Consider the following 24,837-nt stretch of genomic DNA (forward strand, 5'->3'; position numbering starts at 1 on the left):
AATATCAAATATTATAACGAGTTAATGCTAATTATTATTTACCTTTTCAAACGTCGCATAACAACTTGTTATAAATCTAATTAGGTCGGAATAATTAGTTACAGGCGTAACGTGTGAACAGCTTTGTTTATCTAGATGATTTATTGTTATTTATTTTGGATGCGCATATGCTTAATTTAACCACTCAATAAGCTACTCCGCAATTAACTATAAGCGCGAGCAACTCTTTTTTTTGTTGCGTGTGCCATAGCTGTTTATGGTTAAAAATGGCTCTTCCTGTTTGATTTGTCGATAATACATACATTCGACTGATGCTTAGCTATGTAAATTCAACATTCGTCTCTCATTTTGTGCAGTCCTTAGGTATGCAAGACATCAAGCATCTAGCATTGGATTAAAATTGTGAAAATTTAAAAATTCTTGACCTAAATCAGTCTGATGTTTCTTTACTTTGAATGCACATAGGGACAAAGCCTGCAACCGTAAAACTAGTATACCTCGACTTCTCGATAGCGGACCCTAATGTCTTTTTGGTTCATCGGTTCCACTGATCAGGCACACCGCTTTATTCCACCATACAAAGTTTCTGGTTTTAAAAAATCTTGCTTGGTTTACTTTTTTAATGTTTTTGGACCGTAAAAGCCCATGTGTTGACGACATAAAACCCCACTTTGACGGTCGTAGATAACTTATCGCATCAAAAATGAGTAAATTAAAACGCGGAATTTTGACGTTTTATTCGGGGTCTGGCCAGTTGCGAGACATTTCACTTGGCCAACTATCTGGAAAATTGAATGGGATCGTCTTGTTTAACAGGCCAAAAGGGAAATCGGACAACTGAGTGATTAGAGCTACGTAGCTGGCTACGCCTGGTTAATGTTGCTTTGTCAACTGCGATGGAATGGGGAGTTTTGGTTTCGGAAGCGCATTTCATTGGCTTTATTATCGCCTTTGACAGGAGTTTGCTACTCCCCACTTAAAAAAATTGAAGTTCTTTCTCCAATGCTCCCCAAACCGGCGTAGTCTCTATTAGGCAATTTCAGACTCTTCCTATAATTAAGCTACTTTATTTCCCTTGTATGGATGTGTATGCGTGTAAATAATCTTATAAATAGCAATTATGTTTTTAAAGTTACTAATTATAGGCAAAACTGCGCCAGCAGTCCTTGTATTACCACACTAGGCAAATAAGTATTCGATGTTATGAGACTGTTGCTTACATTACATGTTGCCAAAGTACTTATTAATATTATAATTATAAAAATATTATACGCAACTGAAACCTTTGAAGCAATATTGTGAAATAAACATATATATACTCTAAGGAATCATGCGCAGTTTCTATGAAGCAGTAGTAGTAGCAATGCTCTGCCTAAAGCCACTCTGGAAGGTACTGTTTAAGTGGAGATTATAAAAATTAAAAGTCTCGCTCTCAACAATAATTATTTTAAGTATCCTCATAAAACTCATTTCATATTTTAAGGTCAGGATCATATTTGTGGGTTGAAAAACTCCTTGCTTGACGATGTTAAACAGCAATATCCTTTCTTATCACAGGAATGAAGGACGAGTTATTAAGTAAAGTTTAAATTAATTGCTTCAATATTATTTGCATCGTTATTAAAATAATCGTTTAAGATTACTTGCTCTGATTTTGGTTACTTTAATAGACTTCGATATAGATAGATTTCAATATCTATACAAGGACAAAAAATGCCTCCATTACTGTATATGTTGAACGAATATTTCGTCGTAAGAATTCTGTAATACTCTCGACGATGGTCGTATGATTTATTATTTAAAAATTAATTCAGTGAACCTAGCTGCATCACATCTACTAAAATTTGGTAGATATAATCGCCTGTCTCTCTAAGGAATAAAAACCGTTTGTCGAAACAGACAGATTAAAAATAGGAGTTTTAAAATATTTTTAAGAATTCAGTGAAATCAATCCTCACTGATGCTAATTGAGGCGTTTTTCACTACTACATTACTGTGTAATGTAAGTCCCTATAATTTTACCAAATCATAATTTCCATAGGAATATTCAAAATGAACGGCGGTCAGTTTCTTGGTGTCAGCGCAGCCATCAAGGGATTTTATAAGTATCAAGCTTTAAAGCGATGTTTCACTTTTCCATCCCAGACTTTTAATTAAGAGTTGTTTCAAGCTTGCGACTAATTTTCTTAAAACCTTATGAAATTGTTCTCTCTAGTGTCTTTAAATAGTAAAGTACTATTCAGAATTGAATTATGGTGAGTGAATCGTGAATTCTATTATTGTTCCAAATCGGGTTTTACTTGGTCGCGTATAATAAAATAATGCGTTGTCAAATCACTGCATTCACTGGTCGTAAAAAAGTTCAGTGTTTCCCTCGTTAAAAATAATTTTCTGTAATTCACGGATATTAATTACTTAAGAACTCTGACTATTCCTTGAGTGACAGGAAATGCTATTTTCGTCACTCGCTGGACAACATGCTATTTTCTTCTGAAGCGAAAGTCCTTTTATCCCTAATCACGTTGGGAATCACTACAAGCAATCATTTTCTAAATGTGGAGTTTTCCTAATTTCATATTTTCAAATTTCACCTTCTAGTTGGATGACTTTGAATTATTGTAGCGGGATTTGGTTTGATTGATTGCGACGCTCAACTCCTTGGTGGAGTTGCCGGAGCTTGAAATCTGGAACGAAAGCTGGAGCGAAACGGGCCCCTAAGGGCCTAATCGCAAGGCGTCACCCCCTCCCATTTCTTCTACTACTACAGCAGATCTAATTTCTTCAAGTCTGGCTTTCGACGATTTGAATGAATTCATGAAATGTGGCAGACTTCCGTTACAATCTACCAGATGATTTTCAAACTGCATTTGTTTGTCGGACATGTAAAGACCAATTTAATAACATTCATTAATATGCTACTAGCTTCGGCCCTATCTACTCGCTAAGGGTATATTTCAACGTTTAAATGGAAATTTGCTCATAGTGAAAGCTAACAACACATTAATAATTTGGCCTTGAATAAATGGTAGGGTGAATTTGAAAGATTTTTAGCATTATTCCATGTTATCCATATGATACTCAACTTTAAAACTCTGGACCTATATTACTCGTATTCAACAGGATATATATTAATTCCATAAATCATATCCAATTCGGAGATCGTCACATTGGTTTCTATGCAGAACTCTAGAAACTTTTTAAATGAGGTTTAAAAATAAAATTGTCACATTACATACCTAGGTGGGTCATACGGTGGAAATTATTAGTTGTTCAGTCCATCTCAACCCACATTGCCCTAAACTATGGCGAAAACTAAGAAAGGAATAATAAGAATTCTTGTCCTTCACTTTTTGTAATCATTTCTGATAAGATCCAATAAAATGGGGTAATTAATTATAAAGCGCTCTGAATGCAATTACCGAACTCGGCTATTGTGAGCTTCATTATCACTACTGAAATTGTTGTACTACCATTGGCATTTTCCATGCAAAATCAAATTCCCAATGATTATAATATGATATTCTGAAGTTTCTGGCTCGAAAAAGCTTGTGTGATTTTACAAGATTTAATTTATCTTGTTTGCCACAATTGGAAATCTCACTCTCTAGACCAGTTTAAAAGTGACGCTTAATATATCGTTCTTTCCGAATGCCGATAAAGAAAACAAATTGGCTGGTTTTGGTTACTCTAAATTGTTAAGTATCTTTATGAATCAAACGTTAAAGATATTCGTTCTTGATGGTACTAAAACTATCGCATTCACCACAATCTGAATTTATTTATTTTAATATGAATTCCAAAAGTGTCGAAACGTGTACAGTCTTACTTCTCAGAATTTTTATAGTGATTGAAGTTTAATTATAATGGGTGATTATAAAATAAGTTGTAATAGGCAGGGAACCGTAAACGTAGGGCATTGAATAAGTTATTTGCCACTTGCCATCGAACATTTAACAAATAGATAACGACTGTTAAATTTATCCAAGACATGAGTCTGACATTTCAACGCTGACTGACTGACTTTCTTTTAATGATCACCCTTTATATTTATATGAAAGTTATTGTAAACGTTTTTTCCTTAATAATTTCAAACATAAAAGCAGTATTCAGTATTGAAATAAGATCTGTGTGTGTATTTATTAAATCTTATCTCCGTTAACTCTTAAAAGAAAAATGAGTTAGAATTTATTCCCTATTTAGGATTTAGTTTTATTGCTCGTAAAATTATAATTACATCCTTAATTTGATCTTGAAGTAGGTCACTAACACCAAATATTTATCCAAGATACTGACCAATGCATAGAACGAGTCGCCGAATTCCTATGGGAATTATCCTTCTTGTAAAGTTGTCTGATATTCATAGTTTGACCTAGAATTTCGAACTTTGGTTTGGATGTTAACAATAAAATTGGAGTTATGTAGGTACTAAAGTGCTAATGAGTTTGTATCTCATTATAGGAATAACCATAAGAAAACATTATTTCCGTGGGAATTATTATGATGTTTATCTAAGAACTTCTTGAATAATTTTTAGTACCTCTACATATGTTTCATAAATTAAGAATCTTTTAAGACTTTTGCGTCCCAACAAAGCCGTCTTGGGGAAGTGCCATGCACTCTTCAAAGACGCCATCTCCATCCAGGGTGGCTTTCCGGCGTAATAATGACGGGGAATTCGTGAAGTTTTGCACCTGGACCGGGCTCCGGCAGACAGGCAATTCCACGGGAATGGGGCCCAATGCTACAGTTGATAACTTTTTCAAGAGTTCATTAAAAGAGCGAGAGAGAGCCGAAGTTCACGTCAATACTTTTGTTTGGAGGCGCCATATGGCGCCGACTTCGGTGTATATTACGAAGCCGTTCTATTAAAATCAAGCCCCGATGGTCGGGCATCAGATTAGATTTTAAAAAAGATTTCATGGAAAACTTTTTTAATATCTACCAAAAACGGGTACTAATGAAGCCATTAGAGTTTAAGGTTCATTTGCTCCAAAACTGTTTTGTCGATTCCCTGATATTTCAAGGGTATAGCTTAGCCCTGCTTAAGAGGTAATTTAATTTTAATCTCTAGTTGGCCTACATTAACCCTAGCGGCCTAGTTTGTAGGATTCTCCGCCTTTCTCAGCCTAAATGGCGCTATTCTAAAAAAATGTAGTTTGTTATTAAGCAACTTGAGGCATAATTAGTGCTTCTAAATTATTTGTTTTTGGGCTCGGAACTCTTAAACTTTATTAATTTATGGGTCGACTCATTATTCTTCGCTGTCAACCGCAACGTTTGTAAAACAGTTAGAACGTAAAACTTGTGTATATTAAGTACAGAGTGCGTTGCCTAAGGGTTATTTTTTAATTTGTCATGGCTCCGGGAAATATGCAGGGTGGCTATCTTAAATAAATGACTCTAAAAAGTGCTAAATTTTATCATATTGCCTTTTAAATATTTTTAAATATGCATAATATGCTAAAAAATGCAAGTACTGAAAATAAACCAGAAATAATTGAAGGCTACTAATAATAGCTGAATACTGTTAGATGAGTGAGAATGATACATTGTTGCCTGTCGAAGTTAGGGAATTCCTAAATTTGAAAAAATCCTACATTGTAACATTTTAGGAATTTTTGTAGAAGAATTTACTGGATTTTGGAATTATTTTAACATATATCGGGAACCCCAATGATAACTGTCAAATTTTTAATCAATATCCCTAAACATCTTTCTCACGAAAAAATCTATAACGTAAACAAAAGTCAGAAAAATTTCATTTATGCCAAGGCACTTAATGTCGAGTGTTAAAGTTTCAAATTCCATGAAGTTTCTGTTTCATAGCTCCTTCAGGTTTTGAGATAATTAATTGAATTTTCGCACTACTCTTTCGAATTTACTTGAGCCTAAAAGGGTGTTCTCAATGTTTACACACCAGAACTGATTTTATCATACGCAATATTTTAGGTTTGACTGAGCTTTAAGGGTTTCTGAGAGGTTTTTAGAGGTGCGGTCTAGTTTGCAATAACCTTAGTGACCTATTCAAACGTTTTTTAAAGTATTTTGTATTTACGCGGTTCAAAACTGACTATATATCCACAATATTTGAAGCTTGAAGCTCTTGATTGGTTTTGCGGTTATTTAATATTTGTGTAATTTGAGCTGATTTGAGCACATTCAATTGTTCCGGTTCTTCTGGGTTTAAAAAGTGTCCTCATAGAGGTTTATTTGATTAGGGTTGTACAACTTCGCAAAACCGTCACATGTAGTATTTCAGGCATTCCTCTCGTTTTTGAGGTATTTTGAAACTGTGTAATCTAACTTTATCGTACCCAATTGTTGGGCTTTTGTTGAGCTTAAAGAGTTATCGTAGAAGTTAAGCCTAGTTGGCAAAAACCTCACGTAGTATTTCAGATATTTTGTACCTTTTGAAGTATTTTAAAATTGCCCAGTTTAACACTAACTCTCACCAAATTTTTTAGGCTTTAGTACGGTTAAGGAGCTTTCTGATAGGATTAGTCTAGATTGGAAAAACTTCAATTGGACCTATTTCGGATATTTTGTCACTTGTGAAGTGTTTCAAAGTTAAGCTAAAAGAGTTAAAGTAATTGACATAAAACGTAAAGTTAATGATACATTTTCTTGATAGAAAGAATTTTTTTAAATTAAATTAGACGGTACATCATTTTTTGAAAAGGTATACTAATAGAAACCCATTGACAACGAATTGAACCTATCTATCTTCGTTCTCAAAAGAGACTTCTAAAGAGAATCATCAGTGATATGATGCACATGAAGTTGAGTGGCACAGTGAACTATATCATTGCCTGAATATGCCTCCCGCATTCAAATGTATTTCTTATTTTCGGATATATTTAACTTCAAATATAAGCTACAAATTTTCATTATGCGTTTCGAAGTTCCAGCAGTTTATTTGTGAACTGTCACCCATATTTTGTTCCAGACTTGATAAAGACTGAAATTGCGGTCGAAACGTCGGCAATTCTTTCGTAAAAGAAAGGGTTTTATTTGTTGTCCTCTACCCGATAACATCCTTCAAGCTTACACAAAATATATGAAGTTTTTTACTAACCTAGTTTCTCGTGTTCTGGCCTGCTGACATTTACAGGGTGTTACAAAATGTTGTACAAAGAATACAGGCCGTTAAAGTTTGAAAATGGTTATCAACATCGGACTTACAGCTCCTAGTGTTTATGAAATATTCAGTTAGGGAAAAAAAGAATGGAATAAAAAATTGAAGCGGCAAGAAGTCTTCCCGGTTGAAAAAAGGGGAAAAAAGAACCTCAAAGTTCCTCAGTATTAGAAAAGGAACGCTCGCAAGGATGAGCAAGAAGGATGTAAGCAACCGTGGAGAAGAATTAGGCGCAACATTGGAATCATGTTTAGATTGTGCTTTGCATAGAAAATTAAGTATAATCACGAAACTAACAAAAAGATGTCTTTGTCGTCGTTTTTTTCCAACCATTAACTAAAATTTTCCTACTCTTCGAAGCGCTTAAATCTAATGACTTTGCGGATTTTTGCCTAAACGGTTCTCGTATGTACAACGCACGTTGATATATGCCACCCTGTATCTTTTCCTCGAAGTTCCTCTTTCAGAATTTTAAAGCATTGCTTCAGTTCAAGAACTCATTATTTTAGAACTGCTTTATCTCAGCTTTAAGGTTAATATATTAATAATAAACTCAGTCAATACACACGTACTCGCCCTCGGATAGCACAGACCGCATATTTGCACGTTCGTAAAGAATTTACGATCCGAAACGTCGGCGTTTTAAGCCCCATTCAGACGTCCACCGAAACGTGTCTTAAACATTGGAAATTTATCCATCTTTTATTCAGGGGAGTTTCAATTTTTTAGCTCACGATGCGCCCCAAGTGCCTACTGCACTTACTTATGACTTTCCCATGCCCTTTCGCAGAACTTTTCAATTAGTTCCAATTGTACGGAAGTTCAAGTTCAATTATTCACGAGGGTTTTATGTAAATTTCGTACAACTGAAGTCGAAATTATTCAGTTATTTACAATGATCTAAATGAGTTTGAGAAGTTGATGTACGTCCGACCAGGTGCAAAATCTTACATACATAGCATTTGAAAGTGACGTACATATACGGAGTGACAACAAAATTAGTGCCCGCCTTCATGAGGAGATTAGAGGACTGTACCCTAGGAACACACCGACACTCAGGGGCGAGTAATCTACCTACTAATTTTAGTGACGTGATTAGTCATGTGACAGAATAGACAGTCAATGTTTAACCCTAGACCTGGATAGTTCCGTAGAAGCCAATCAGTAGTAACTTAGTATTAACAATTAATTATTGTAACAAATTATCGTAGAATAGCGGTTTAAACCTTGTTAGTAGTGAATGTATTAGATGTGGGACTAATACATTGACTATCCTAGAATTTCATAACGAAATAATTGTAAGAGAATTTAGAATAGCTATTAGTGGGTAGAAGAGTCATTATTTAGAGGATTAGAGTAGCAATTTTAGATTTTCTTGTTGTACTTAATAATAAAGGGTGCTTTTTTTAGAAGTTGCTAGTATGAGTGGAAAAATGGTCGTATTGATGATAGCTGATGATAGTTTAGAGTTTGTGAGCTTTTAATCAAAACGGAACTATTTAGTTTAATAGAAACCCAATAGAGCAGTAATATTTTTTCCAGATTAGTGCAGTTTAATACACACTAACACTAACCCAACACTGCAGTCGCTGGACGCACTTCCATCATACCTCCATATTTCAAATTAATGAAGGAAATAACTTTGGAGAAATGTCTTTTGTGCACCTATATTGAATTCCCGTTGATATATACGAGAGAAAAACTGTCATAAGTTGGGAAACACATTTTTTCCATAGTTGGTGCCCATCTATCAAACGTCCACCGTGAAATATTGACTTTGCGTCCCTCTTCTTGTCCTAAATTTCTGTTACGAAAGTTCAATTCGAGGAGGAAGAAGGAGATTCTTTATATGCGTCTATCGATTCCTCGACTTGACATGAGGGATTTTCTCTCGGGATGACTTAATAGATATTTTCGCCTTTAAGGCCCCTTTTGCTGCTTTGGACATGTGGATTTGATGGGATGTTTTACATGTTGGCAATATTTAACCAAATATCGACCAAAAATGGTTATTTCCTTTCGAAAAGTGTATGCTAGTTCTTTTTGTTAATTATACGGTAAGATGGTTCAATGTGCTCCAAAAAAAAAACATTTCATGTACAAACATAACATAATTTTAGTAAATATTTGATTTTCACTATATGTAAACAAGACTAATGATTTTCACTCCAAATTTGGAGGAGGTATAATGTTCTATACTAAAACGCTGGGCAACTAGAATTGACTGTCATAAAAGTGGATTCATATAGTCATAGCTTAAAAAATTTAACAACCATGATTTTCTGATTTTTATTTTTGCACAAGTCTTGTGAAAAATGATAATCAGTGTTTTCGACACTTCATGTATAAGACAAAAATTATCATGTAATTCTAACAATTATTAAATTTGAATTATATAACAAAATCAAAATTAGTGGTCCGACAAGACTCTCAAGTCAAGTGAACAAAATTCCTAAATAATAGAGCCTCACATTGGCTCGTCATGTGTCTAGTAATAATATTTAATTTCAGTAGGACCAATGTAAAGCTGTCATTTTTGGATGGTTTTCTAAATTTTGGTGTGCTCTAATACTTTCATAAAGCACATTTGAGCGACAAATGTGAAATTTGGACAATTTTTTTATTTAATACGAACCTGATCTTTTATTTCACGAATAGCTTTTACTTTTACCAACTCTATATGGTATAGCCTATCAATTCAGTATCAATTCGGATTCATTAATCGTCAAAATGAATGAATCCAAATAATAAAATAATAAAATACTAAATGCTCCAATTTTTCTCTACATCTTTCATAAAAATTAGTTTTCGCATTCATTTTTATGATACACTGCAGAATTGAACAAGTAGTTATCCCTAGATATTTATTGTTTCAATAGTGTGTATTTTTACTGATTCTTTACTTTCTGATTCCTGTTATTTTCGTAAAACTGTTAAATCAATAAAAATCGTTGAGTGAACAATCTTAGAAGAAAAATTCAAAGCCTCGGTCTGAATATTTACGATTATCACTTATGCACAGTATGTTCAAGACAACTAGTACAACAATTTACCATCAAATCCACATCCATAATTCAGAAAAGAATAAATATTCTTTGGTGTTTCAGTACACGCATGTAAAGTTGATGGGGGTGAAATATTTTTCAAATATATGGCATAAAATTACCGTATAATAGACTTATATTTAGGAAAGCAAAATAAGGGCACCTGCGATTCGTTAGCTTTTTGTTCACTATAATCATATAAGGTACACATCCTGATATACTCTCAATTTAAAGATACATTTCAAAGTAAGTTTGATTAAAATATGCCTTGTGCTCCACTTTGTTTTGATTTAAAGAATGGATTTAAAAATTCCAAATATGCGTGAACTATATGTAGTAATTATGAGAGGGAGAGTACACTTTTGCCAATCAGAGCGCATTCCAAACGGTAACACTGAAAAAAGTGGAAATTTTCGACAAAACGATATTACTACCTAATATATAATTGTAGAAAAATATAGTTTGAGATTTTTTTTTGGACAGTTGTATATCGAAGAAATTTCACCAAAAAATTTTGTGTTTTTGCCAATCTTGCTACATATTTGTTGTGCAATGTATAAGCCTTTAAATACCCTTGTACGATAATCCAAAGATGCACCTATCTAAATCTTTTTCTCGAATCCAAATATCCTTCTTATTTTCGGAGATGTTTAACTTCAAATGTAAGTCATTTTCAGTAAGCGTTTCGAAGTTTCAGCAATTTATTTTTGCTATTTTCTATCTGAAAAGAGTGTATGATGTCTTTGCATATTCTGAAAACAGATTAATAAGTTTCCTTTTATATGCTGCACAGTAGCGACGAATAAGCGCATTTTTTGTTTATGTAGGGATGCTCAAAAGCTGTTTACCTCTGTAAGAAATTGTCACAATTTGAATTAAATATAAAAAAAGCATTATTTGTTGCTACTGTTCGGTAATATTTTCATAAGATATTGATTTCTCAAACTGTCGCATTTTCTCAAATATAGCCATTTCCAAAAACAAATTACTATTCATAAAGACGTGAATTATATAAGTAAAAGGGCCCCTATTGTAGTTATTGGGTTCTAGAAGTGGTAACCACTTAAGTCACTCGTATCTCTAGAAATCAAAAAAGAGACTTTAAAATAAACGTTTTTACATAGAATTCTTTCAACTTCTAGTCTTAGCGAGATTAAGAAATAAGTATTTATATTTTACATTTACTACAAAATAGCCATCAAAACATTGCATAGCTTAGTCTTAGAAAACCTATTTAGAAATTATACCATTAGCATAGGAACAAATTTATTTCCAACTTTAGAACCACCATCAACTAATACTGCATGTACTAACATCTCTTAACAGCTCTTCCCTAAAAACCCAGGAAAACCTATTTCATGTCAAGTTATAGTTACACACCGTGGTCTATCTACAGTCTCTTACACACGAATACAGTACCTACATCACCAAAGCATACCGAAATACATTAGTAATGTTCTCAAATGCATTCAAACAGCTTCGATTTTTTGTATGCTTTGGTACAATATGATTAATGCTATTGTATTAATTAATCTCATGGAATAATATTGATTTGAATTATTGCGTCCAACATAATCTAATTTGCTGTTTTATCTGTGTTTTCAGTTGATTTAACGAATGGACAATTGACACCGAACAATAACACCCCACTGCTGACCCAGGCCTTGTCAGGTAAATAACTTAGATTAACAAATACAATTATTAGGTAAAGTGGCAATTTATCTTATTTGTATTCGATAACATTCGAAGTGAATAATGAAGGGATTGTATTTGCCATTAGGTAGATAAGCGGACAGATACATAATCTTTTGCCAATTCTGTTCAAACATGCCCTAATAAGAAAGTATATGAAAATACTCTCAGAAAAATAGCTCTGCGACGATGGTTTATTTGGGTCCATCTTAAATGGGCTTGTAACTATTTTAGGTCCCCGTCCATGACCTGGTACCTGATACGCAGTAAGCGTGCTCGCTCATAAAGTTTGTGATTCGAGAACTCATAATTGAATGTCTAATATTAGCTTTAGACTACTTTCTTCGGATTTGTATATGTGTAGCAAATGAGCAAATTTCAGAAGATTTTGATTTTGTTGCAGAGCAATGGCCACAGGGCAAAAGGCAATTCAGTACTTAAAATTTTCTTCAGCGATTACGAGGAGAATTCATTTTGACATATACAGCTGGCTGACCACTAAATCTGTGTATGCCAAATTTTTCTATAAATTCCTTAATGAAATTAAAAGCCAAACTGTGTCCTCTCATAGATACACACGGGTCAGAAATTCTTCGCTTTAACATGCAGCCACCATCTTAAAAAAAACTCTTCCCCTGTCAGTCCACACTATAATACCCTAAACAACGTAAGTCCCCCAAAAAACTCATCGAAACGAACAGACCGCGTCCCAATCGAAAAATAGGAACGAAAGTAGGAATTCCCGGAATGAAAAACAAAAACTGAGGACTGTTTATCCAACATTCAATTTTCCTATTTCGACGTTCGGACAACCCATGTTAAAACTCATCTGACAGGAATTTTTATTTAAATGTGTCCCCGTTTTGCTTTGTCCCGGCCCGGGAACGATGATTTACGACGGCCGACCGGTCTCGAAATGGGTTTAATGGTGCGCGCGAAGTTTGTTTTTACTGGGAATGGCACCTAACAAAGTGCTCCAAGAATACTCCAACGTCAAAAAATAAACGCTGATGAAAAAGCTTTAAGTGCTACCTCTTCGTTCCGCCCCGGTCATTTATACTTACAATGGCCGGCAGTTTGTTTCAAATACTTCTTTAACTTTCAACTAATCGCCTAGTTGCCTTTGGTTTTAGTCAATCAACATTTTCTTGAACTAAAGGCAAATGTTTTATTTCTTTCTAGTAATGAACAACTACCAAGCAGCTGCCGCTCAAGGTTTCGGTCCACCTGCTTCGCCTCACGCGGCCGCCGCTGCAGCCGCCCAGAACGCCCAACGGGCGTTTCCAGCAGCTTCGAGCCCAGGTCCGACCCTCGACATGTACAACAGTAGCGGAGCCGGCCCTGGAGACAGTGTCGGGTATGTGCAGGCTGCCAGCCCACAGCCGTCCAGCTTTCCGGCCATCGCTGTCAGCCGGGCGCCGCTGAACTACAGTCCGGTGAGTCTTAAAGTAAGCTATCATTTTTTCTTTATTATTGATGTTGGCATTGGTAAGGTCACAGACCATTATCGAGGATCAGTAGAAAAAAACTTTTCAAAACATGGGTCGGGTCTGCCCTAAAAAGATCCTCTACGGACGGTCTTGGGTATTTTATTTACGTTATATTCTAAATTTAGAGTTTTTAATTGTAGGATTTGGAAAAATATTCAATTTAAGCGTTACTGTTGACAGAATATTGCTTCCTGCAATTACCTTTTTTAATAGATCTTGTTAATGGCGCCTTTAAATTAGAAATTACACGAATATAATTTTACGACCTCTTGAAGTACTTCCGTAAAATTTTAGGTTATTTTTACCTTATCAGCAGCCGTTAAGTAATTGTAAAATTACCGTTAATTTAATGTCCTCGGGAATAGGTGCTGCTGAAGAGCGCTAATGGATCGCAACCCATTAAATGAGAACCGCTTAATATGCATTTTTTTGCATCTTTTATATTAGTTGGCTTTAATCTGAGTCAATATAGTGAAATACGTGAAAATAGCTACAAATGATCATTCAATCGAACATATTACCCTCAGAGTTTAACATATTGTAACCGCCCTTTGTTTGCAAACTATGCATTCAAATATATTTCCAGTTATGAGTCTCTTATTCAGATGTCTGATGTCTCTTATCAACTGATGATTTCGCTATTAAGGGCTCCTCGGCAGATGGCCAAAGTTCTTGCTTGCCTACTCTTGTTAACATCTCCGCATCGGGAAAGTTGTCAGGCAAATATTTGCTGCTTATAGTTTCGAGTTTCCAGCTATACGTAGAATTATAATTTACCTTTAGGTGATCTATACCAAGTCATGTGGTTATATGCGGTAGCTCAAAATTATCATTTTTCTAATCCACTTACCCTTTCAATATTCATTAATAGACTTGATTAATTTTCTACTTTCATATGCATATACAGGTATATTCAGTGAAGCGGCATCCTTCCCGGATTTTAAACAAATAGAAATTGAAATCAAAGGATTTTATAAAATGTACACATAGACAAAGAAATGTTTACTGGTACTCATTGAAATAATATTTAGGGTGGCTCATAATGAAGTTACGTAGGTCATTCACTGTACGCCACCCTTATTACTAACATAAATTATATACACAAAATCAATTTTTCTAAATGAAGTGGCCTAGTTTTTAATTCAATACACATTCAGCGAGGAATTTGAGGAAATCTCTCTATAAGGTACTATACATTAATTTAATAGTTTTGGAAATGACCACATTTAAATATGAGTACGTAACACAAGTAATTTAAGTTTAGAATTTTTAACAGAAATAAGTACAATGAATATGAAGTAAGTGATAAAACTAAAAAATAGAAATTTGGTACCAAATCTGCTTGGTGCCAAGTCCGTTGGTTGCATTCAGTTATTGCAGATAGATAGAGAATAAAATTGAGCATAGTCACAAAATAAAGCAGATAATTGAAGAAACTAAGCAAGAAACGAGATTTCGATTTAAAATGCGAGTTAGTTAACATATGAAAAAGAAATTTCTGATAGAATGAAAGTCAATATCGCTAATTGTTCATTAAAATATTAATTAAATATCATGTTGTGATAGAAATCAAATATTGTCAATAATTATCAGATTTAAATACAGTAATTATGGCATTTTAAAAATATTCTCATCATTGAAAAATGTTGATAGTGATATATATCAGTCTCTTGTCTTTAAGAACTAAGCACTTTCTCGAAAAATGAAATAAAATTTACAAAACTATATTTAAAAATAACTAGGTATGTATAAGGATGCTGAACCATAAACAAAATGTTTTATTTCAGGTTTTACGACAGTATCCTGTAAAGCAGCAAAAACTGCTACAAATGAGGAATAATAAAAACAAAATTCGTTGTTTTAGTTTTTTTCGTGTATTTTTAGAAGCTGCTCCATTGTTTTCAATTTACAAGTTACATTTTATTGAGCGCCAAATTGCGCAGTTTGACGATTAGCATTTAACCGATTCTGTAGGTACCTGTTAGTTTCTAGATTCGAATGGTCCTGAAAGTTGGGATATCCTGTACATTCGAGAATTTTAACTTCAGTTTTCTAATATATTATACAAGTTTAAATGGAAATACAGGGGTTATGCAAGTAGGAGAAGGACTGCATAACGTTTAATGTGCCTACGACAAAGGCTAACGAAGTGGTTTGAGAGTCTAACGGCTGACGTGAACGGAATCAGTCCAGTGTTACCAGATTTTTCACCGTTTCAGAACTTTTATTAATATAAGTTTTAGTGATGGATTAATCCTTTTTCCATTTATTTACATTGCTGCTTTTTGTTGCGATATTTTTAAAAATTTCCATCGGCGCGAAGACAGCGAAATCAATACTAATCTAAACAACGAGATGGAGAGGTGGGCCGGACTGATTTCGCCCGCTTCGTAATTAGTCTTTGTCGGAGGCATATTAAAACTTATGCGGTATTCCCCCCATTTGCACAATCCCCCACGTTTCCACTTGGACTGGTGATACCTCTGTACCAGCCTAGACTCCTCGCACCTTTTTCTAACAATTTTGAATCGATTTTCTCAACTTCTTCACCTACAACATCTTTAATCATGTTAAAATGAAGCTATGAATAATATGTGTAGATAAAGTGAGCTTTTTGTTTGTTTCAGGGCCCATTGATCCCAGCCGCATTTACTAACGGCTACCATTGAGCTGCTCCGCCTCCCCAGACGTTTCCGTTTCTTTCCGACCCGCAATTCGGTCCTCATCGGCAGCTGCAGCTGTGATTACGTCATCACAACCAAATCTGCACTTGTACATTCACCTTTATATTATGTATATTAATGATATATTTAATATTTAGCACCCGCCGAGCGGTTACCACTTGTTGTTGTATAATGTTTGGTGTAATTGCGTCTTGCGCAGCTTCCCGCCTTACGATCTCCGCCGTGGTCTCTCGTTTCCTTTCTCTCTCAATAACTCTCTCATTTTTTTTCTTCTAGTGCAGTTCTAACAGATCTGTTAATGGTAGTCGTAGACTTTGGCGGAAGTCGTCCATCGGGCGGTACTAACCCCCACCAAACACAAGCACTATTGGTTATGTGAACACATTGCGTTTCTATAAATTACATATGATATATTACAGGGTATCTCTATAGGATACATTATCCTCACATATTATTATAATTAAGGACCAAAAGGGCGCTCCGATCATTATGTAAACAAATTGAGACGGGCGCTTTGGTATTGTTTATGGTTTTTAATTTAGGGTTCAAAGGGAGGTTCTACGGCCTTTATGTACGACAACTGAGGTGTAGTCGGAACGTGTGAAGTTTACAGGGGAAATTATTTTGACCGAGGGCCTAAATGATTTAGTAAAACAAACAGGCTATTCTATGTGTCAACCTTTGGATCCTAGTAGAGGGACTGCTTTGTCACACGAATTTGATTAACAAAAAGTTAAGTTTAAGACACGTATAACTCAGAAACCTCGTTCACAATTTTAGTATATTTTACATGTCTTAAAAAGTTGAGGAATAAAATACGTCCTTCCAAAGAAACTACAGGTTTTATACAAAAATTCCCCTCTCACCAAGCCAAAAGCTCGTAACAGATCCAACAAGGGCCACTGTACACTTATTGGATTTGATCACCTTGCAGATATTCTAAACAAAATATTTCCTATAAAAATTTATCCTTCTCATTTTTCTTATTTCACCCTCAATGCGATTTTCAGAGTATTCGGAGTATCTCTTGTCACCCTATTGGTGAAATAAACTTGCAGACAAATGCCACAAGAGGACAAATCAGGTAATTGTGATGTCTACTTGCACAGTGAATTATATTTTAATTTTACTGAATGATCCGTAATATATGTAGTAGTGACAAAAAGGGGCTAAAATCAAAACGGCGACAATGATGTCCCTATACAATTAGAAAACAGTATTTTGTCAAGTGCTGTTATTCCATATAGCTTAAATTATTTCATGGTGGAAATCTATCATCACGCTCTACGAACTCAATTTCTTCACCTTGATAACACAATTTTGAAGTGCCGGTATGTTTCTGACGACGCAAGAGGAGCAATTCAAAGATGAACAGTTCTCTTTAGTTGTCGTGTGTAATACTTCTTACCGCCAATGTTCTCGATATACCCAATTAGGTTTAAATCAGTGTTAAGTTAAACCCCATCAAATGCTTGATTATTCCAATAAACACTGAAAGCTTTCGCAACATAACATCTTACATCGGTATGCAGTAAACACTAACTGTTTAGAATTGATTTTTAAAAGAGATCGGGTAAAGGAATAACTTGCTCCGTGCTCAACATCCTACTATCCAGTAGCCAGACGTTTACCATGTTAAAGCGTTAATGACATTAAAATGAGTATCATATACAATAATATAATTCAAATAAAACTCTAGGTTCCCATTTTGTTCCAGTTCTAACTTTGTATATGGTCAAAGTTTGTTATAAAATTATGAAAGATTTCCTGGGCTCGGTTACTTACTTTCTTGCATTTTTTAAAATTCTCAAAGCTTCACACTTCGACTTCTACCCTTTTTTTCTAAGAAACACTCAGGGCGCACCCTTTAGTCGATATGGCCTAATCGTTGTGCCCAACTGTGTCTTCAACCGTTCACATTCTAATCGTAAGGCTCACTACCTTTCCGATTTTACTTTTCCTTTTTCTAAAGAAATTTTCAGGAAAATTTCAAAGTTTTTGAGGTACTGTTTATCGCTTTAATCGAAAGATATGGATTCTATATTAACCCTGAATACTTCTGTTGAAGCTCTGGAGCCTTAAAAACGCAATTTGGAGAACCTTTATGGATAGAGCTCATTGGGGCGATTAATTTGATCTCGAACTTTACCTAAAATTGCAAAACTCCCATCCTTCATCGACCTTCATAGTAGGTACTACAATTTCCAAGTTAAAATGGGTTGTGTTTAAAAAAAGTGTTATATTGCGCAGAACTTCCCTTTGGCAGAAGAAAAATCAGTTGTTAGTTGTTTTTAACTATTTTCGTTGTTTAATTCTTCTAGTTATTATAAACAGGATGAAAATCTGTGCTTACGTTAGGTTGTTTTATTATGTTAGTGTTCGCGCCTTTGGCCACGTAGGCCATTAGCAGTTTTAAAGATGTGTATATATTTACTTATTGTTAAACAGAAATTATTTATAATTAGTCGGACCAGACAGACTAACATTGTTCAGTTTTAGATATGTGGGGCTCTAATGCGCGTTTATCGATTCAACTTAGTATCATCAAGAATCTCTCTATCTTTATTTTGTAAGTCTTTAACCGCGTATTTTACCCTGTCGATCGTTTTAATAGCATTGTCGAATAAAAGAGACAACTTTTAGTGCTTGGATTAGGTAGTTGTAAGCTAATTAATATACAGGTGAAACAAGCATTTTAATGAAAACCCTTTTTATAAACTAGGCCCTCTTTTGCCTCTTCGACAGCTATGATTCAGCCAAAGACCTTTGCTAAATTTTCGAGATGAAGCAAAAGAGGTGTCCCTGGCTTGTTGTTCTGTATGGCCCGCACAAACTTGTAGCCGGTAGATATTTTAAATCCATCGTGGTATTTCCCCTTTTAAGAAATATTAAGCCTAGATCTGTCTCCATGTTAGAGAAGACACGATCAATTTTCAAAGTGTAATAATATATTAATGTTTCTCGTTATTATGATGTGAATATTCTATCGAAAAAAGTAATAAGTAATTATTGGGCGATTAACGCTATCCTTTTGTTACGCGTTTCGGCATTGGCTACCCAATCATGTAAATGTAAAGTCGCCCGGTCTATGTCATTTCCATTGTCGTTATAATGTTATTTTTAATATATTTTATTGTTTTAGCCGGTGTAGGCTTGTTAATGTATTGATGTCTATCGAGTAAGTTAGTAGGTAAAATAATAATTCTTATTATGAGTTCTGACTGAATGGAATGATTACGTAAAACAAGGATATTTCCTCAGTACAAACCGCCACGATATAATAACCTTAAATTAAGTCCATTGGATAATATAGAGTGAACCCAATTACATAGCAATTATTACGAGTTAAGGTGGAGGGTAAATTTCGCATATTACGCGTTAACTTCTCATTGCGGACCTCTTATTTTAACACGCTGTATATTTGTCTGCCAAGGATCGCAGTGCACCTTCCGGCGATATAGCGCACAGTAGCTGGATGATGTAAGTAATATAGTAGTTAGACACTATTTAAACCAGTCTCCAATTCATACTTGTAATGTCTCAAAAAATAGAGGAGACTACGTAAGTATCCATAAGCAATTTACAATAGTTTCGGTTAGTTCAGGTTTCGAATTTTTGGAAATCACAGTATAACTTTTAAATCAATTTTGACATCCATGATTTAAGTTTGTTTATTGCTATTTACTATTATACATTATAAAAGAAATCCCGAAATATTTTGATTTACAGAGTCCTGTATATCTGTTTTTACCTGAAGATGTGCAATTTAACTTATTTTCTCTCCACACATTCAAGACATTTTTTTAGAATCACCAATTTTTATGGGCTGGGTTTAATATATAATTGAAAAAGATTTAATGAATAAGATTTTTGAGAAATCCGATTTTGGCCTCGCTTAGTCCATTTCAGATCTTTCACTAACTTGAGCTGGTTTATCGTCTAAATTCCTGAAATTTTTGACTACGATCGTAGATTTTTAAATTTTTGAGTAATATCTAAAATAAATTTCAAATTTCGATTTTTCATTTTTATTTTTCAGATATTATTTTAAGAGATATTCAAGAATGGTTACCACTTTTACATTCAACACCTATGTGCCAATGTAAAAGTTTCAGAGATTCTCATACATCACCAGCATGAAGATTTTGAGGAAAGTTAAATGTTGGAAGACAACTTTAGTTAGAAGCTGTAAAATGTGTTGGGGATCTTAATGCAAGCGCAAAATTGGAGACTGCCATTTCTTGCTTTAAATCAAAATTCCATTTAGGTTTCCTCCGCAATTCAACAATTCCGTACCACTATCAGTCTGGCTTTAACTACCTACTCTGAACTATTATGGTTTTAGATAAATAATTGTACGTATAGATAGGATATTTAAATTGAACGTTGCCAAATCTTAGTTAAAGACAGTTTTTAGTGACTTAAGCCGGAAGGTCCACGCGATGTTGGTGTCATACCAAAGACGATAGTTAGCTGAACAAAACTTTTAATATTCATAGATGCTAAGGAGCGTTTCCATGAAATGCTAAAGTGTAAACATGTGTTGATTTCGGGCTGGTTCATCAAAGAAATTAATTTTTGATGAAGAGGCCTTGAAGCGAGTTCGACAAACCGATGAACAAAGATAATGACGTCGAAACAAAAAAAAACATGAAAGAATTTCTTATATTATTTAGACGAAGGTTAGTTAGAGACTTTTTTATATACGCGCAGATTGTAAGGTATTTTTTTAAACCGAGGAAAGTGTACATGTCAATTATCATAATTGAAGTTAAGGGCAGGTGCCTTTGATGCGTAATCCAAGGAATGCGTGTATGATGCATCCGCCCCAAGTTTAGATGATTAGCAGCAGATCAGTCATCGTCAAAGTAAAGTCAACAGGTTTTAGGGCAGATTTTAGAGCTCATCTGAATAAAATAACTAATAATCTACCATAACGTATTTATGTAAAAGATATTTCATTCCATTTATATACGCCACAGTATTATAGTCTTGCGTCAATAGAACAGTAGATCGATAATAATATTTGGTAATATGCACTGTTGCAAAACTTGCGAATGGGTAATGTTACTTTTCATTCATATTTTGTATTCAGATTTGTGAGTTTGATCACAAAGCAGAAAAATTTACTCTTTTCATTAATTTTTGGCGATTTATCCGATCTACGTACATTTTTTTGCGTGAGTGCATATTACACATAAGGAACTTGTGATTTTTGAACTTTAACTAATTAGTCATTATATTTGGCTGTCGGTACGTGAGAAGTAGATAGGTATTATAAATGTGAGAACGATTAAACGCCGATATATTATGAAAAAATTACAAATGAAACGGCACACTGACCAAAGGTATATTAACAAAATATGTCAATACTATTGTCAATGAGGGTTGTTTATTAGTTCTTTCTCAGCGAGGTTTTTTCCAAAATCGACTGTTTTCCTAGGAGATTTGTATCAGCAGTCTCTATAAAAAAAAGTTTAAGTTTGGTTTTGTGGAAAACCCAGTTTGTTTAGTAAGTTTACGTCTAATCCAGAGCAATACTTAGGTAGAGAAAAGTCTGTTTTAATTTTTTTTCTCACGTGATAGAGATAATTTTATTCAAAAAGACATTCAGAAGTTGGAAGGAGCTGTCAGTTTCGATCTTGAGATAGCAATTCAATGTTTTGAAGACTTGTCTAAACGAATGAGTGCTTATGAAGTGAATATTCAAGACGGTGAAAATTACTAATGTTTATAAGGAAGAGTTGAGAAACCCAACAAAGGATGAAGATAATAAGACACCGAAAAAGGCTATTACGAAATATCGAGATAACTAATCATAGAATCCTAATCATGATGGCAATGGACGTTGAGACTGAAAATTTTACAAAAAAAAAACAAGGTTAGAACTAACACAACGAGGAAATGTTTGAAGCTATATGATGTAAGATACTAGCCCCGCTTATCATACGAAATAAATATATCAGATATACAGATCCAGAGTAGTAGTCAAGAGTCTTAACAGTTAGCAAAGAGTTAATGGGAATATAGACTGAAGAATCAAGTTTCAGTTAGCTGAATTTAATAAATAAAATTAAGTGAGGTTCTAAAGGATAGAGAATCCTAAAGAATTTGATAAAAGCGATCTTCCAAGAAGCAAGATAAGCACTCATGAGAGAAAAACCCCTTTTTTTGAATGCCTAGAAAATAATGTTTAAAATTGGTGTGAAAAAATCTGGAAATAAAAGTCATCGGGATTTGAAAGAGCTGAGTTCTCACGGAAAGATAATTCGCGAAGTCTCAAGTCTATAACAGAATTAATAAATGAGAACATGTTAAGGCAAGAATTATTCAGTGAGCATTAAAAGCAATTCCAGAGATAATAAGCTAAAAGGGAATAAAACAGATAAATCGGGGAGGAGAAGAAGATAACTTCAATATGACGAAGTTAATTTTTGATCATATCTAAAAATAAACTATAATGGCGAAATATGGAATCACTTAACGAAGTAATGGAGTTTGAATCGAACGAAAAGCAGATTATTGTATTTATTAGATCAATACGATACTCCACCATAGACACACTTCTAATTAGACGATGAAGGCAGAACGAATATTGTAGTTATTGCATTCTGACCGGTCGTGAAAGTTAAGGTTCATTTTAGGATTCTCTATCTCTGGACAGAAACTGATCTAGCTCGTAAAAATCTAAAAAAAATCAGTTCTTCGTTTTTATCCAAAATTCCACCGACACTACTTCCGAAAAAAAACGGTTCAAACAATTCTCAAAAAGGCGCCTAAAAGACGTAAAAGAATTACCAACAACATATCAGCTGCACATTTGCTACTATTTCGGCAGTTGCTGTGAAGAATCACCTCAAAAATACGAATAATAATATACTGGGATATTAATAATTCCATGAGGCAGTTGAGGATTATAATATTTAAGAATAACTACTAAGAACTAAGAGTTTAAGAACAAAAAAAATTAACCAACACAAAAAAAAATAAAAAAATCGTACTTAATAAAGTGGTTTAAAACTATTATTCACGATTCTACGAGAGAGAGCTTTTGATGTGATTCTTTTGAGCTTTGAACAGGAGATTTGCAAATAATGAAACCAAAATTGCAAATCACCTTGTCAAAGAGTTTAATAAGTTATTGGTAGTGGCTAGTAAACGTTATTTTCCAGTAACTATAAATATAACCTAAAAGTGAAAAGGTATCTCGACAATATTAATAAAAAAAACAATTACCTTTAAGTTTCCAGGTTTTCTTGTTTAAGAAAAATATATCGTGGGCCTTATAAAATACACTGAAATTTAAATTGTGCTGTCCAAAAAGTTTAGTTTCCGTCAGGTGTTTGGTCTGTATCGAAGTCTGCGGGCCTAAGCCTAAGTAAGTAATAGTCGAAAGTACTCAACCCATCCGTCAGCACTTAAGTCAATTGTCACTAATAACCTCTAGATCCAGGCCAAACACTATGAAGTATTAAAGCGAGTGTCCCAACACAAGTTTAGGTGTAGTAGAAGACAAAAGGTGGCGGCACTCGACTTCCTATATTTATATTGGCGCCCCCTCGTGGCGCTGTGGTATTTTATTAGTTTTTTATATTATTATATTGATATAACGTGTTGAGTTTTCCTTTATTATTACTATTATTATACCAAAAAAGCCGTTATTTTATTGGATGTATACACGTTGTATATATTGATATTACGATATGAATAATAATTATTACTGATATACATATTATAATATGTATACCCTAATTTATAACAATTAATAATTAAAGTAGTGGATATAAAATTATTATAATATATTGTGGCTTGGTGGTGCCACCTTGTGTATTACCACCCACCCAAATGTCCTTGTGTTTTCGCAAAACCCCCGGTCCATTGTTCGTCCGATTTTCCCCGCACCCACCGCTGCTATCGGAGACAGTAAAGTTGCATTAGAGTGCGAGAAATGTGGGGAAAATTGGATACATAAATGTTTATTAAAGAAGAAAAATAATAAACTAATTGATAAATTAAATTATTCAATGTATGGCCAACTAATGGCTTGTATATGCAATATCAAAGAGCAATAACCGTACTCCTTCTGTGGACGCTTTTGACTTTTTAAAATTAAGAATTATATTTACTATTTAAGGCAAGTTATTGTAAGTAATTTTAAACAAAAAAAAAGAATAATAATGATCATAAAGTTTTACACTATACTATTATATTGCGAATGCGAATGCGATACTAAAGAAATCTTGTGAAAAATTGATGCTAACACATCCGATTGTACATGTACAGCTAGGAGTTGTAAATTAAGAAATTTGTTGTTGAACGGCCGGACAAGGGTCCCGCTGGACAGCGGTCGTTTGTTTTTCTCATTTCTTTGGATGAAATACGCTCCCTCTGGGGGCTTCATGATTCAAAATGTATATCTTAAAGCAGCGCGTTCTACAATGTAAATACATATTATTATTACAATTATAAGACAAGAGGTTCACAACGTGCCGTGTGTGTATGTGGGAATTAAAATATAATATGGACATTGTTCAAAAATACCTTTGCAGTTTTATTTCGTCGTCGTTACGCAAAACCCCATGTCAGACCACAAAATTCCAGTAGAATCGGCTGATGATTGATCTCCGATGATACTACCAACCAACCAGATTGGTCGAAAAATAGGTGATAGCAATCAATCGGAACTAGATCATAATTTCCGAAATGAAATATAATTTTCTAGTAATATTTCTTCCAAATTTTTTAAAACTGTAAATTACTCCTTTCGATTTTCACCGCACAAGTCAGTCTCC

At 34.2% G+C, this 24,837-nt stretch overlaps 1 protein-coding gene across 5 annotated transcripts in view; it reads left to right on the forward strand.

Moving 5' to 3' along the window:
- The window catches only part of Rbp6 (RNA-binding protein 6), a 371,923-nt gene extending 347,338 nt beyond the window's left edge, over nucleotides 1-24,585 (forward strand). For 3 of the 5 annotated variants that reach the window (XM_066391971.1, XM_066391973.1, XM_066391975.1), the window contains 3 exons: nucleotides 11,785-11,850; nucleotides 13,054-13,319; nucleotides 15,989-24,585. In XM_066391971.1, coding sequence (XP_066248068.1) covers nucleotides 11,785-11,850; nucleotides 13,054-13,319; nucleotides 15,989-16,030 — 374 coding nt within the window. In that variant the 3' untranslated portion in view covers nucleotides 16,031-24,585. The remainder of the gene's footprint in view (nucleotides 1-11,784; nucleotides 11,851-13,053; nucleotides 13,320-15,988) is intronic. The other 2 variants (XM_066391972.1, XM_066391974.1) reach the window with 1 other exon arrangement.
- Nucleotides 24,586-24,837: the final 252 nt, after the last annotated feature.

Source organism: Euwallacea similis, chromosome 7, assembly GCF_039881205.1.
Source record: "Euwallacea similis isolate ESF13 chromosome 7, ESF131.1, whole genome shotgun sequence".
In the NCBI taxonomy this organism is placed as follows: domain Eukaryota; kingdom Metazoa; phylum Arthropoda; class Insecta; order Coleoptera; family Curculionidae; genus Euwallacea; species Euwallacea similis.